Source organism: Trichoplax adhaerens, genomic scaffold (assembly GCF_000150275.1).
Source record: "Trichoplax adhaerens TRIADscaffold_2 genomic scaffold, whole genome shotgun sequence".
In the NCBI taxonomy this organism is placed as follows: domain Eukaryota; kingdom Metazoa; phylum Placozoa; class Uniplacotomia; order Trichoplacea; family Trichoplacidae; genus Trichoplax; species Trichoplax adhaerens.
Genome location: NW_002060944.1, coordinates 919,418 through 931,977, shown reverse-complemented (window position 1 = coordinate 931,977; position 12,560 = coordinate 919,418). Strand labels below are relative to the sequence as shown.

General features: G+C 32.5%; 2 protein-coding genes across 2 annotated transcripts; one reads left to right on the top strand and one right to left on the bottom strand.

Moving 5' to 3' along the window:
- Positions 1-3,799: 3,799 nt before the first annotated feature.
- On the top strand, positions 3,800-4,519 carry TRIADDRAFT_52948 (uncharacterized protein; the record flags this gene model as incomplete). Its single annotated transcript, XM_002109717.1, has 1 exon — positions 3,800-4,519. One exon carries the CDS (start codon positions 3,800-3,802, stop codon positions 4,517-4,519), a length of 720 nt encoding a protein of 239 aa, XP_002109753.1.
- A 1,793-nt stretch (positions 4,520-6,312) lies between these two features.
- On the bottom strand, positions 6,313-11,911 carry TRIADDRAFT_35443 (uncharacterized protein). The gene is made up of 29 exons (XM_002109142.1): positions 11,832-11,911; positions 11,545-11,611; positions 11,325-11,396; positions 11,176-11,214; positions 10,993-11,073; positions 10,795-10,887; positions 10,587-10,656; positions 10,386-10,474; positions 10,257-10,308; positions 10,085-10,183; positions 9,870-9,974; positions 9,681-9,772; positions 9,503-9,608; positions 9,312-9,405; positions 9,173-9,236; positions 8,974-9,047; positions 8,789-8,900; positions 8,626-8,698; positions 8,485-8,534; positions 8,336-8,365; positions 8,040-8,089; positions 7,853-7,928; positions 7,687-7,718; positions 7,502-7,567; positions 7,319-7,412; positions 7,072-7,204; positions 6,928-6,948; positions 6,729-6,829; positions 6,313-6,629 (listed from the first exon to the last, which is right to left on the bottom strand). Exons 1-29 carry the CDS (start codon positions 11,903-11,905, stop codon positions 6,498-6,500), a joined length of 2,241 nt encoding a protein of 746 aa, XP_002109178.1. The 5' UTR covers positions 11,906-11,911; the 3' UTR covers positions 6,313-6,497.
- Between the last annotated feature and the right edge of the window lie 649 nt (positions 11,912-12,560).

Here is a 12,560-nt window from a genome sequence, read left to right as displayed (position 1 = left end):
TTTATATGCATCAGAAGTCAATATACAAGTACTATTTTACTCGAATGATTATCGTAAAAGTTTATCATCTATTTATATGGACTTAGACTGCTGATTTAGGTACTACAATATTTTAATTTTCTTATTATTGATGATAAACTTCCAGTATAATTAAGAGAACAAAATGAAAGACAATTGTACCTTGGTCTATATTGACGTCATAATAACCATTAGTTTTCTATTGATATTCAAGCATTAATGATAAAATAAGTAATTAAATTATCTTCTTTACCTTTATTTAATCATCTTAAGTCGCTGACGTCGCTAACTAATATATTTACACTGTTTTAAGACTCAAATTGAAGCTATAAGATGTAACATTCCATTTTTTTTAGACTTCCTTCTACTTAATTCCCACAGATTATGGATCTATTATTTAGAGTTATAACATTACTGATACTATATCAAAATAAGAAGTTAAACAGCTAATAAATCATAATAAATAAGCTGAGCAAGCAGGATAATTTTAATTTAATACTCTATAATTGTTACGCTATTTTTTTACATCTAAGTGCAGTTGGATAGGAGTTACAGTAAACCTTAGATTTGATATTTTGGCTAAGGATGGCATTCTTTGCTTGACTAAATTACCACGCTCAACTTCATAATATACATCAATTACTATTAAAATGATAAGATAGGCACTAAATTGACTTGATTTATTAACAATAAATGGCGAATCAATAAAGTAATTAGTCATAAAATCTATTTATCATCTGTAATTCATTCTCGATTCGTCAAACAATGAATATATGGAGAAAAAAACAGCTTTAATAGCAGGGGCTATCGTATGATATCAACACTTTTACAGCTATTATAGAATGAATAATTACTTCCAACATGTACTAATTGTAGCAACAGGTTTAATACTATTATTAGCACAACAGCTTTACAGTGGGAATCAATATTGAAATAGCTATGCAACCGTTAGGAAACGATGCATTTCTAACCAATAAAATGCTAATAATTTTAATAGACATGATCAGCTCCTTATCATATAGTCGAAGTAGTAAACTGATTTCCTTGTTATGCAATTTGATTACTTATTATGATTTCATTCGAGCTTAATCATTGGTAATTACAAATGAATCTATTAACACTAACGCAAACAAATAACATTGTCGTGATAGAGACATAGAATAAAATTGAAGAGAAATTGTATACTCTGATGCTTATGAGAATTGGATTAAAATCTGGATAGAGTTCTATCCAACGGGACGATGTGAATAGCCAACGATGATAGCTATTCTTACTTGTTTCTGTCTATATTCTACTAGCCTACAATTGTATTGAAAAGTAGCAACATTTAAACTATTGATATTATCATCATGCCTGATGTCTAGTCGATAGTCGCATTGATAAATGTATAAATATATGGAAAATTTGCCTCAAACCAATTTTAATCGATTAACAATTATAGAATAAAACACAAAACTGTCTATAACGGCAATATTATGATTGTCGTCAATTGATTGTCTATCATGCAATAAGATGTTATTTATTCCTGCCATTTGCATTAATGGTTTGTCTCTCTTCTGATGATGTATTGTTTGGTTTCCATAGCAACTGTCGCCTACCAACATGGCATGATAATCAATACAAGGGCTTATATTAAATTATAATGATGAATGGTGTTGGAATAGTAAGCAATTGGGTTTAAAAAATTAATAAATCGCCATAACAATACACCAATTGATTTTATTCTATTTTAACTCGATGCCATTATTTATCGATAGTATTATTATTGTAGATTATAAGACAACGCAGTTCGTTGAAGCATTTCAACTGGATAGAATTAGAATGATTAGACTCGTGACTTGGAAAATTATTCATCAATGTTATATATTTCCATTTCGTCTCGTTGAAAAGCATTATACAGCGAAGTGATTGGGAGTCAAGACCTGCAAAATCATTCTTAACAACTTTAAAAATACGCTCGAAATATTATAATTGCTACTATATTGATCTAATTTCTTCTCATCTTGCAACATTATACAACACTGTCTTGTCACTTTATCTAACTCACCATAGCCACTTCAACTTCGCATATTATGCATCTCTAAAAAGATTTCTTCTATCTACAGAAGTAAGTAGAATTTCTGCCTATAACTTATTTATTCACAATATTTTTTTGCCCATCAGTAATTTACTTTAATCTTCCGCTGATCAAATCTGGATAAAAATGGTGGATATAGTATGACAGTAATGCTAAATTATGTTGGGTTTATGTAATTGCTTAGCAATTGAACGATAATTAATAGTCTGCCCATCTAACATATGAATTCATAATAAAATCTGCTATACGACGTTAGAATGTTCTGCCCTTAAGTACACTTAATTCACTATCCGACCTTGAAAATTTCCAGTAGATACGACAACGCCACTCTAGCTAGTTGAATAATTTCTATATTAATACACTATACTATCATATTTATAATGATCGACATGAAAGCTTCCTTTTAATTTTCTATTAGTTATCTATCAAATTTTACTTATACGAATTGCACAGATAACAACACCAGCTTTAGCAGTGTAGGCACAAAAATGTATTCGCTTACTGATGAAAAACGATGAAAATGTTTTATTATGTGCTCGCATAAGCCATAAGTAAAGTGAACAAAGTATCTGGCATGATTTTTCGATGATGTACAGAGATAGATGGTGGCATAAAGTTAGAAATTCCTCCAGTATAGTTTATCTTCTTTAATTATCATATATTATCAAAGGACTTTTTATTTCATAATTCAATTACTGCAATTTATTTTAAAATAAAACTTAATAACATCGTGAAAAACATACAGAAGTAGACAGAAGGACGATTAATTTAGATATTTACTTTATTTAAGCAAGTGAATCATGAAGCAGTGCTTCAAATTTTGTCATTGTAGATATTAATAGAATTTTTCTTGGTACTTAGTGTACATTCTGTAGTTCATCTGATTCGCCCATAGAAATTATGCATAAAGTGGCCAAAAGTTAAGGTGTCATATTACTGTTTTGCATTAGAATAACCGATATATTTGACAGTAATTACTAAGCGAAAAATAGTAGCTGCAGTTAGTGGCAAAATTGCTAACGCACCTTTCTACGTAAGAATTAATAGTATATTTGCGCAATGTCAATTTACGTATAGAGGATATGAGGATTACATAGAATAAATATTGTTAATTAAATTATACGTTGGAATAAATATCGCATCATCGAGTAAATGTAATACAAGAATGGGGCATTAGAGCATTTCAAAAGCAGTGATGACTAAAGTTTAGCTGGGAAAACCTTATTTACTTTATATTCTACATCTTCGCTTCACTAAAATTTAGCAATTATAATAAGATCTTGCTTACAAATACTAAAAGCTAAATGGATACGGACGACTTGATTGAATCAGTCTCGATTTCAAGATAATAATTTTGAATATCTCTAGAAAGAACTTCAAAGTCAACAAGACAATCAGATAGTTTATCCATAGACAAAATATTTAGTAACCAATTAACTACTAATAAAAATTTAAAATTATTATTGCCAATATCTAAATTTTTATCCTGCTTTAATTTTAGGTTTATCAAAGAAAAGAAAAATAATTTAACATAGCACAATTGATATTTATTGATTCCTATCGATGATCCTACAACCATAATAGCCGGTACAGATTATTCAAGGCTATAAAAGGAAAGCGTTTACGTTTTTATTATCTCGAGATAATTTTATTTCACTTATCCTTCAATCGTTACTGACTGCCAAGTCTATCCAAATTAAGAAAATGCTGAAAACAAGTAAAAGTGTTCAATCTCTTTCTTCCGATGATGAAATTTTAGGTGTTAATTTAAAACCTTATCGATTACAATATTTTAATAATGCTATTAGCCATCATGGTCCTCGCGATTCTAATAAAATTCTTCAAGATTATATTAGTGATCAACAATATGATCTTGAACGACGTATGGAATATTTACTCGTTACCCAACGGGATACTAGCGATTCAAATTACTATCGTGAAAGAGAATATTTCGGTAAAAAGAGGCCTTTAAGTCGTTGGTATGCCCATCGGTTAACAAGAGTGCAACAACAAGAGATTCTAGATGGCCAATTGCTGAAAATGAATAAAAGTGTTTTACCACCGATGCCAATGAGCACCTATTTAATGTCTCATAATCAACAGCAATGTCAGCCAGTCGATGAGGGCAAGATTAAAAAGAAGAAACTAAGAAAGGCATTAACATTAAACGATTTGAATTATTATGTATGGCCTAATTATGCCAATCGCAATAATAAAGGTCATTTTACTACCGTTAAAGATTTAACATCGAAAGATTGTGAATCGCGAGCTACTCAATCTAGATTAGCACCTAGTTTAAATGGTAGTAGTATGACTATGCATATTAAGGTGCAAACACCTATTGAAAAAATGCGTGCTGAATCGCGCAATGCTCCATCTCGAAGAAAGACTCCAACCTCTAAATGTGTTGTAAATAAAAATTAATCAAGATACCGGAACGGAAATGACAAAATGGAAAAGCTTGTCTTTAAATTGGATTAGCAGTAATTTCATCATTTCCGTTTATGCAACTTATTTTTAAGTTCTACCATGAACTTGGATTATAATACTATACGAATATACTTATATTCTATACATAGATTTAAACTATATCTTAAAGTGAGAGTTGTAATTATACGAGTACGTATTGTTTATCTCAAATTAATTTAGATGCAATTATTCATATGGTTTTTAATTACGCAAATTATCTCAGATTTCGAACATAAATATACTGTATATCCATCCACGCATATATAGAAGAGATAAAACGTATGGATAGATGAATCTAGATATGCAAATTGATCTCAAATCAGGTTAGATATAACAGTAACCTTATCCTTTTATTTCTTTCATATCTTCTGATTAAACCCTAACTTCGTACTTTTCAAACAAGCACAATTGCCTTTTCTGGCAGTTTGATTATCTTTTGCCTATTTGGCTTAATTAGGCTTTTCATGAAACAGCGGAAATAATCAAATATGTATATTTATCAATTCTCTAATAATCATCAATCATTGAGAGGGAAAATAGTATGTTTAAGATATCGCTAACAAATAACCCGACCTGTGATCCTTATATGTTTATTAGAAAATAATTATACAACGAGTTTTGATTATGCCCCTTTAAATTTCATACCCTCCACATTGAGGTGAACATAATTATGGTATATTATACTAAAATGATCATGTAATGAGTTTAATGTTAATTGACATTTCTAGAAAATGAATAGCTAAAGAGGAAATATTGAAGTTTTTAATATTTTAAATGTCGTAAAATAGCCATTATCCTAAGATTACTATTCTGTTACACAGTAACATCTATCTAATAATGCAATATCAATAGAAATAAAAATGTTCTATTAACAATAAAATACAAATGATTATTTTAAATGGCCTCTTGTATGGATACTATTTCATTGCATGGGTTTAGAATATAGTAACATAGGAGCATAGAGAAGTTTATTTCCTTTAGTAGAAAATTATTACAGACAGAAGGAAATCAATAACCAGACGGAATTTAGTCGATTTCAGTAATGTAGCGTAGTTATTGGGTATTGCGTTTGCAATGATGGAAACTACTTGTACAAGAGGTGTGAAAACGATTTTTGGTAGGTTATTTCTTGTATGTGTGAGAAAAAGAATTAGGCATCCTAAAACTAGCACAATGTTGCTAACCATGAATAATCGATCACATAATTGCTGCTATAAACTTCAACTAGAGCATTATCGCTTCAAAAGGATTAGAAAATTTTTTATAACATTAGAAGCGCCATAAACCGTATTTCAAAAATTGGAATTGGAAGTGATTTATTTCTTTACTAGGTTTTTGAACTACTGTACCGTTAGCATGGTATACTCGAGCATAGATTTATATGCGATTGAATTCTAATTGATGAAGTTTCAAAACATTAAATCAACTGATTTTGAGAATCTACACATTGCATCGCAACATAAAGCACAGTTGTAAGCAAATTGAACAAGGAAATCTCATTTAATTCATATTTATAACCAAAAGCCTTCAAGATTACATCCACTTTTCATAACAATGATTTACCATTATTACTAAGAATTAACCACAATTACTAAAAAATTAAAATTGTAAGCGAGGACTACCAATTTTGTAGACAACTCTTTACCCAACAATTATATGTAGTACTGTAATAGCCTGACTGCCACTACGAATATGGTCTCCGCATAACATAGTTAGCAATTCCATCTACGCACGCTTCAAGAAAATTAAGCTACTGCAATAGCTTACACAATTGCTTCTGCTTTCTAGCCTACAGTCTATTTAAACTGTTGTAGATACGATTGTCTTGCTTTATATTAAATTTTGTTCTACTTTCACGAATCATGATAGATATGATTACGAACAGGTACAACAAATACACAAGATCATTAATCATTATAAATGAACCCAAAATTTAAGATGAAATGGCCATTTTATTTAACGCACTTCCAGCTTGAAACCATTCCAGCTGCGTCTCGTTCATAGAATGATTTAATAGTATAGTTTCACTGCTACCATTTTCATGTTTGATTCGGCATTCAACAGGCTAGCAGCACAGAAAGTAAACGTTCACGCGATTACTTCACATACTTTACAATAGTACAGGATATACAAGCAATGGATGATCGATTTATGCAATTATTACCTGGCCTGGCTGCAATGCTTTAAGGTTTAACAAAGAAATTCTGTCACTTGGTTGAATTTTATCATAGTCGCTGGAATTTGCAAAGGTTAGTGGAAGTAATCCTATAAGCGATGTATCAAAGTAGAATGAATTATAATTAACATTTATATACATTTTTGCAAAATATGTGTATCAGCGATTGCTTCTAAAATTCGCGAACCTTGCTTTTTGAGATTGGTTTCTAGGAAAAAGAAAGTCAAATACAACGTTTTAATGCACTGTAAAATCTTAAACATTGAAGACTATTCAAATTTGGTAAAGCAAAGTAATTGATACGGATATTCTACAACAGTTGATAACTAACCGTGAATACGAGCAAAACTCTTTACAATAATAGCTTTCCCGCCTAAATGCCTTGGTTCTAGAGCAGCATGTTCCCTGCTACTGCCCTCACCGTAGTTTTCGTCTCCAACTACTACCCAACCAATATTTTGCGCCTATAAAAACAATTTTCTACGTTATCAGAAGCGGCACTTGATGATCAATAGTATCAAATAAGGTTCATATTTTATTACTTTTCCCATTATGACACAAGGGACTGTCGACAATACCTTATAATGGCGAGCTGTATCCGGAACGGAACCAAATTTTCCGGTGATTTGATTTTTAACTTCATTAGCCTTGCCGTTTTCGCTATTCACAGCTCTGTCAAGTAAATTAAAAAAGATATCACTCGTAATGAAGATAGCACTACAGTAATACGAGAATGAGCCTTTAATTGCAGGGATATTCACCCTATCAACATATTGTTTGAGATATTGTCCAGGTGGCCACGATATTTTAACCACGGACCAGCAGCACTATGCAAATAATTTTTATGTTACGAAATATTGCAGAATTCTTAATTTATTAAAAGATAATAATGATTAATATTTTCAACCCATCATTAGGTTTGACAGGTTACTACAACGAAGATTACCTAATATGATCGGTGGTACACTTTCCATTAACCTAGATGATATCATTTAAAGCCATTGATAACGTTAGTTAAAGCAGTATGTACGCTTAAAAGTAAACCTGTACTCTCGATTTTAAAACCGATATCTTTACGCAAGTTGACTTATATCAAACAATCTTAAATGTACCTTAATCAAGATAGGCAAGTCGACGTAGTCTTCACCATTCCAACGTTGGAAAGGAGTTAATAGTTGCAAACGTTTACTAGGTAATGATAAATATATTGATTGTACAACTCTTACCACATTATCAATTAGCAGTAAATCTGAGAGTAAAATATATTTACTGAAATGCAATAATCGATTATCCAAGTACCTCTCAGGATCAACATCAACAGCTACTTTTCCACTATCCTTTGGAGGTTCCTAACAAATTATTAATAATATACCAAATTTACTTATGCTGTAAAATAATGAATAGTCAGCATGACAGGCTTAAGCGCAACAAGTGTTAGTCAATAAAGATTTACCAAAATTCAGCTATATCATTCCTATTTAGTTATCTTAGATCAATTTATAATGTACAAACTCCACAAATTATATAATAATAGTACTAATTATTAAAAGGTTCTCAATATCAATAAGAAGCATGATGGAATATCCTTGCTTAACCTGATAAGTATCTTGCCCAGGATCAAAACCCTACATACCGAGATGAAAATAATAAAGATCACGAACACATCGTAAATCCCAAGTATCAACTTATAATCCATAGGGTAACCATCTATAACTAGCTATTCAAAATCATCCTCCAGAAATACCTTTACAGGCAATTCATCACCGTTGGGGCTTTCGAGTTTAAAGTTATCTCCTGCAGCAAATTATAACAGTATGTTATGAGCTTACGTAACATTATCGTAGATAATTGATTTATAAATCTACTTTGCGCTGCTATAGTTTACCATTAGGGGCAGTCAAAGTATCTGTTGCCGGATTAAAGCGTAAATCACCAGAAATAACCATGGCAGTGACGAGCTTTCAAATTGATAATAGAAGTATTTCGTTAATGTGGAGAATCTTAAACGGTATGCTCTTAGCACGATTAAAACCTTGAAGTTAACTTACTTCTGGTGAAGCTACAAAAGCATGAGTCTCAGGATTGGCATCATTACGTCCAGTAAAATTACGATTATAAGAAGTGACAATGGTATTCTTTTCGCCTTTTTTGATATCTTTCCTGGCAATACAATGCACTCTAATTACATCAAGAAAAATAAACCATAGAAAGGGAATTATCAGCCAAGACAAACCTATCCCATTGTCCAATACAAGGCCCACAAGCGTTAGCTAAGACAACACCTCCAAAATCGCGGAATATATCAGCCTGTAGATAGCCCAATACCCAAATGATTAATATAATTTAATGATTTTCATTGCACTACACTTATATTACGTATATTTCTAAAATCGCTAAAAGAGCTCATGAAGTGGTGGCGCAGTTATATTTACCAATCCATCTCTTTCTATGGTAGCTCGTATTTGCTCGGATCCAGGTGTAACAGTAAACAACGATCTGATTCAAAAAGCAGAACGAATCACTATTGTTTCACTTTACATATGCTACATATCTTACTATTATGATACTAACTTTGCTTTCATTCCTTTATCTAAAGCCTGCTTGGCTACACTTGCGGCACGACACATATCTTCATAACTGCTATTTGTACAACTTCCAATCAAGCCTATACAGGTAGCAAAATTAAATGTACGTAAATAGCTCTGCAATGATGTGATGATAGTGCAATACAGTACATACTTTACAGCGCGAACTTTACTAACCGACTTTGATATCTAAAGGCCAATCGTTTTCGACAGCAGATTTATTCAACTTAGAAATCGGATTGCCCAAATCTGGTGTAAATGGACCATTTACGTGTGGTTCGAGCTAAAAATTATAAAGGTGACACTTAATCTAACAGATTTCGATTTTAAAGGCAATGCTTATCTAGCAATATACTTCATTGAGGTCGATTTCGATACATCGATCGTATTCAGCTCCTTCATCAGCTACTAGCAGATGATGAAATTTTGCAGCTTCCTTAGCAGCCTCTATAAGAAGTTATTGATAAAATAATTGTAAACTTTATAATAATGACTCTATACATAATGACATTTATCTTTTTATAAGGAAGGCTAACTATTTTACCGTTTCGGCCGGTAGCTGCAAGATAAGATGCCATCCGGTGATTAAAAGGAAAAGTTGATGTGGTAGCACCAATTTCAGCACCCATATTGCATATTGTGCCCATTCCTAAGTAAAAATAAGATAGTTTAGCTATTAGGTAAGATATGTAATTTTGGCACTTTAATTAATAGCAAGTCAATTGCTATTCATATTAATGATTTTCTACGAGTTGCTACCTGTGCACGACATGGATTCAACGCCTGGTCCGTAATATTCGACAATGGCCCCAGTTCCTCCTTTTACTGTTAGTATATCTGCTACCTTTAGGATTACATCTATACATAAAATATTTACAATGATTCACTTTCCAATCTATTGAATTAAAAGCAATGTGTGCTTGTAGCAAACCTTTAGGTGATGCCCACCCTTGCAATTTTCCGGTTAACTTTACTCCAATAACCTATTGTAAGATAGAGCATTAGTCTCTAAAATTTTGAATGAATCAACTAGTTCGTTCGAATAAGTGCTTTGAATTACCTTCGGACATTTTAATTCCCACGGAATATCAGCCATTACATCAACAGCATCAGCTCCGCCGACGCCAATGCATATACCTCCAAGACCACCTAGTGGAGCGTAATAATTTAAATTGATTCAATTTTTCATCTAGGTTATAACGCACCTGAATAACATCAACTTTACTACAATGCTAATACAGCAGTTTATAACGTTGCTCACCTCCATTAGGTGTATGGCTATCAGTTCCAATTAGTAAGACACCAGGATAGGCATAATTCTCTAATACAATCTGTAAATTAGGAAAACAGGTCAAGATTGTTTTGGTGCTTGTTCGATCTTGTGCAAGCAAGTATGTTGTACACATTGTTGACGTCTAGACTATAATGCTCGTATAATCACGTAGGCTAATGTACGCAAAAAGAATCACCTGATGGATAATTCCGCTACCTGGCTTCCAGAAGCCAACTCCGTATTTAGCAGCAGCAGTTGCAAGAAAATTATAAACTTCTTTATTAATGTCCTAGAATTAGAAAATATAAGATGTTGGTAGATCAATTTTCCATTTTGGATGATAGCGGCTATGTTTTTATTGAATATTACTCTTTAGTACACTACAGTACGTTACCTTGGCTCTAGCTAAGTCTTTATCACCACCAGCTTGTGCTTCAATTAAGTGGTCACAATGAATAGTGGATGGAACGGCAACCTTTGCATTCAGATTTTTATCAATAGTTAGGATTATAAGCTATGTTTCATTACAATTTGTTTCACACAAGTAATACGAAATGATACCATTTGTTGCACATACTTTGGGTAAGCCGCTGGATATAAATTGTAACATTGCCATCTAATTGATAAGGATCAACAAGCGATTAAAAGACGTATTAGTACAAATTATGTCTTGGTCAGTTAAGACAGAAATGAGTTCAATTAATGATATCAAAAACAATGCACTACCTGAGCTGTTGCATCTTGCATAGCAACACGATCAGGTCTTAGCTTTAGGTAAGAAACGCCTCGTTCAATATCCTATAAATAAAGGCAAATTCAGAAACTTGATACCTAAATATTTACGGAATACTCACTTATTTGCTATATAAATGCAAACGCATCTGGTGACAAGGCATTTTTAGTTACTGAAATTCAGCAAACAACAAAGAAACAAAGTACACCTTACCTGATTAACAGGATCATCAAGATGACCATATACGATCTTTTCTGATAACGTTAAGGGGCGTTGTAGCCTGTTACGAAATAGCACGGGTATATCCTTAGTATTGGATTAGTGAAAAGCTAATGGTGTAATAACAACACTGTTGAATAAGCTAGAGTATCGCCTTGAAATTAGCAGATGCTAAAGTACGCGTATCAAGTTTTACTATATAGTCTATATGTAGTAAGCTGCTTGTTCAAGTGTAACCATTGTGACTACACCATCCATCACAGTGGTTGATATTTCTGCACCTGTCTTTGACGATTTTTAAGTTGTTTTCCATCTTTTGGAAATTAATGAAACGATCCGGCTCAAATTTGCTCATAGGCACCTATCATTGTAATCAAGGAATTAATGGAAGATGTCTGTATAATAATGATTTAAATCTACTTTACGCGTCACTATCTACTTACCGGGCTACAACGAAGGGCCGTCTGAGAAATGTAACGATGATATATTGCCGGTGATAGCGGCTTAGTCTAGGAGGATAGAGAAAAGATGGCTTAAAATTATAATTGCATTGAGACAGACTTGGCTTCAAGGATAACAATGTTGTCTCCATTGACCACTAGTCGACTACAATGATGATGAGATAATCCAATCATGGTACAGTACTGTAGCGGTATATGTGAGAAAATTCAATGGTGGAGCAGTTGAATGCACTACGTATTTGGATATTTTGACAAGATGTATAGAAGTGTGTGTATGCATACAGTATACTGTATATATCAAGGTGTTGTGGTAGTTGCTGCATGCATCCATGTAGTCAATTGAATATTTCCATAAGGTAAGCAAAAGGTACTTTCTACATGAAAAACGAGTATGAATGGAGAGCATCACGAATGATTGTATTGTAACAGCATCTATCACTACACTTACACTACCAATAAGCTTATGACTGCAAGATCAATCAATACAAAATGATCAACGACTGTTTTGACTGCAATATTGCATAGAAAAGCGATTGATTGGATAGCAGA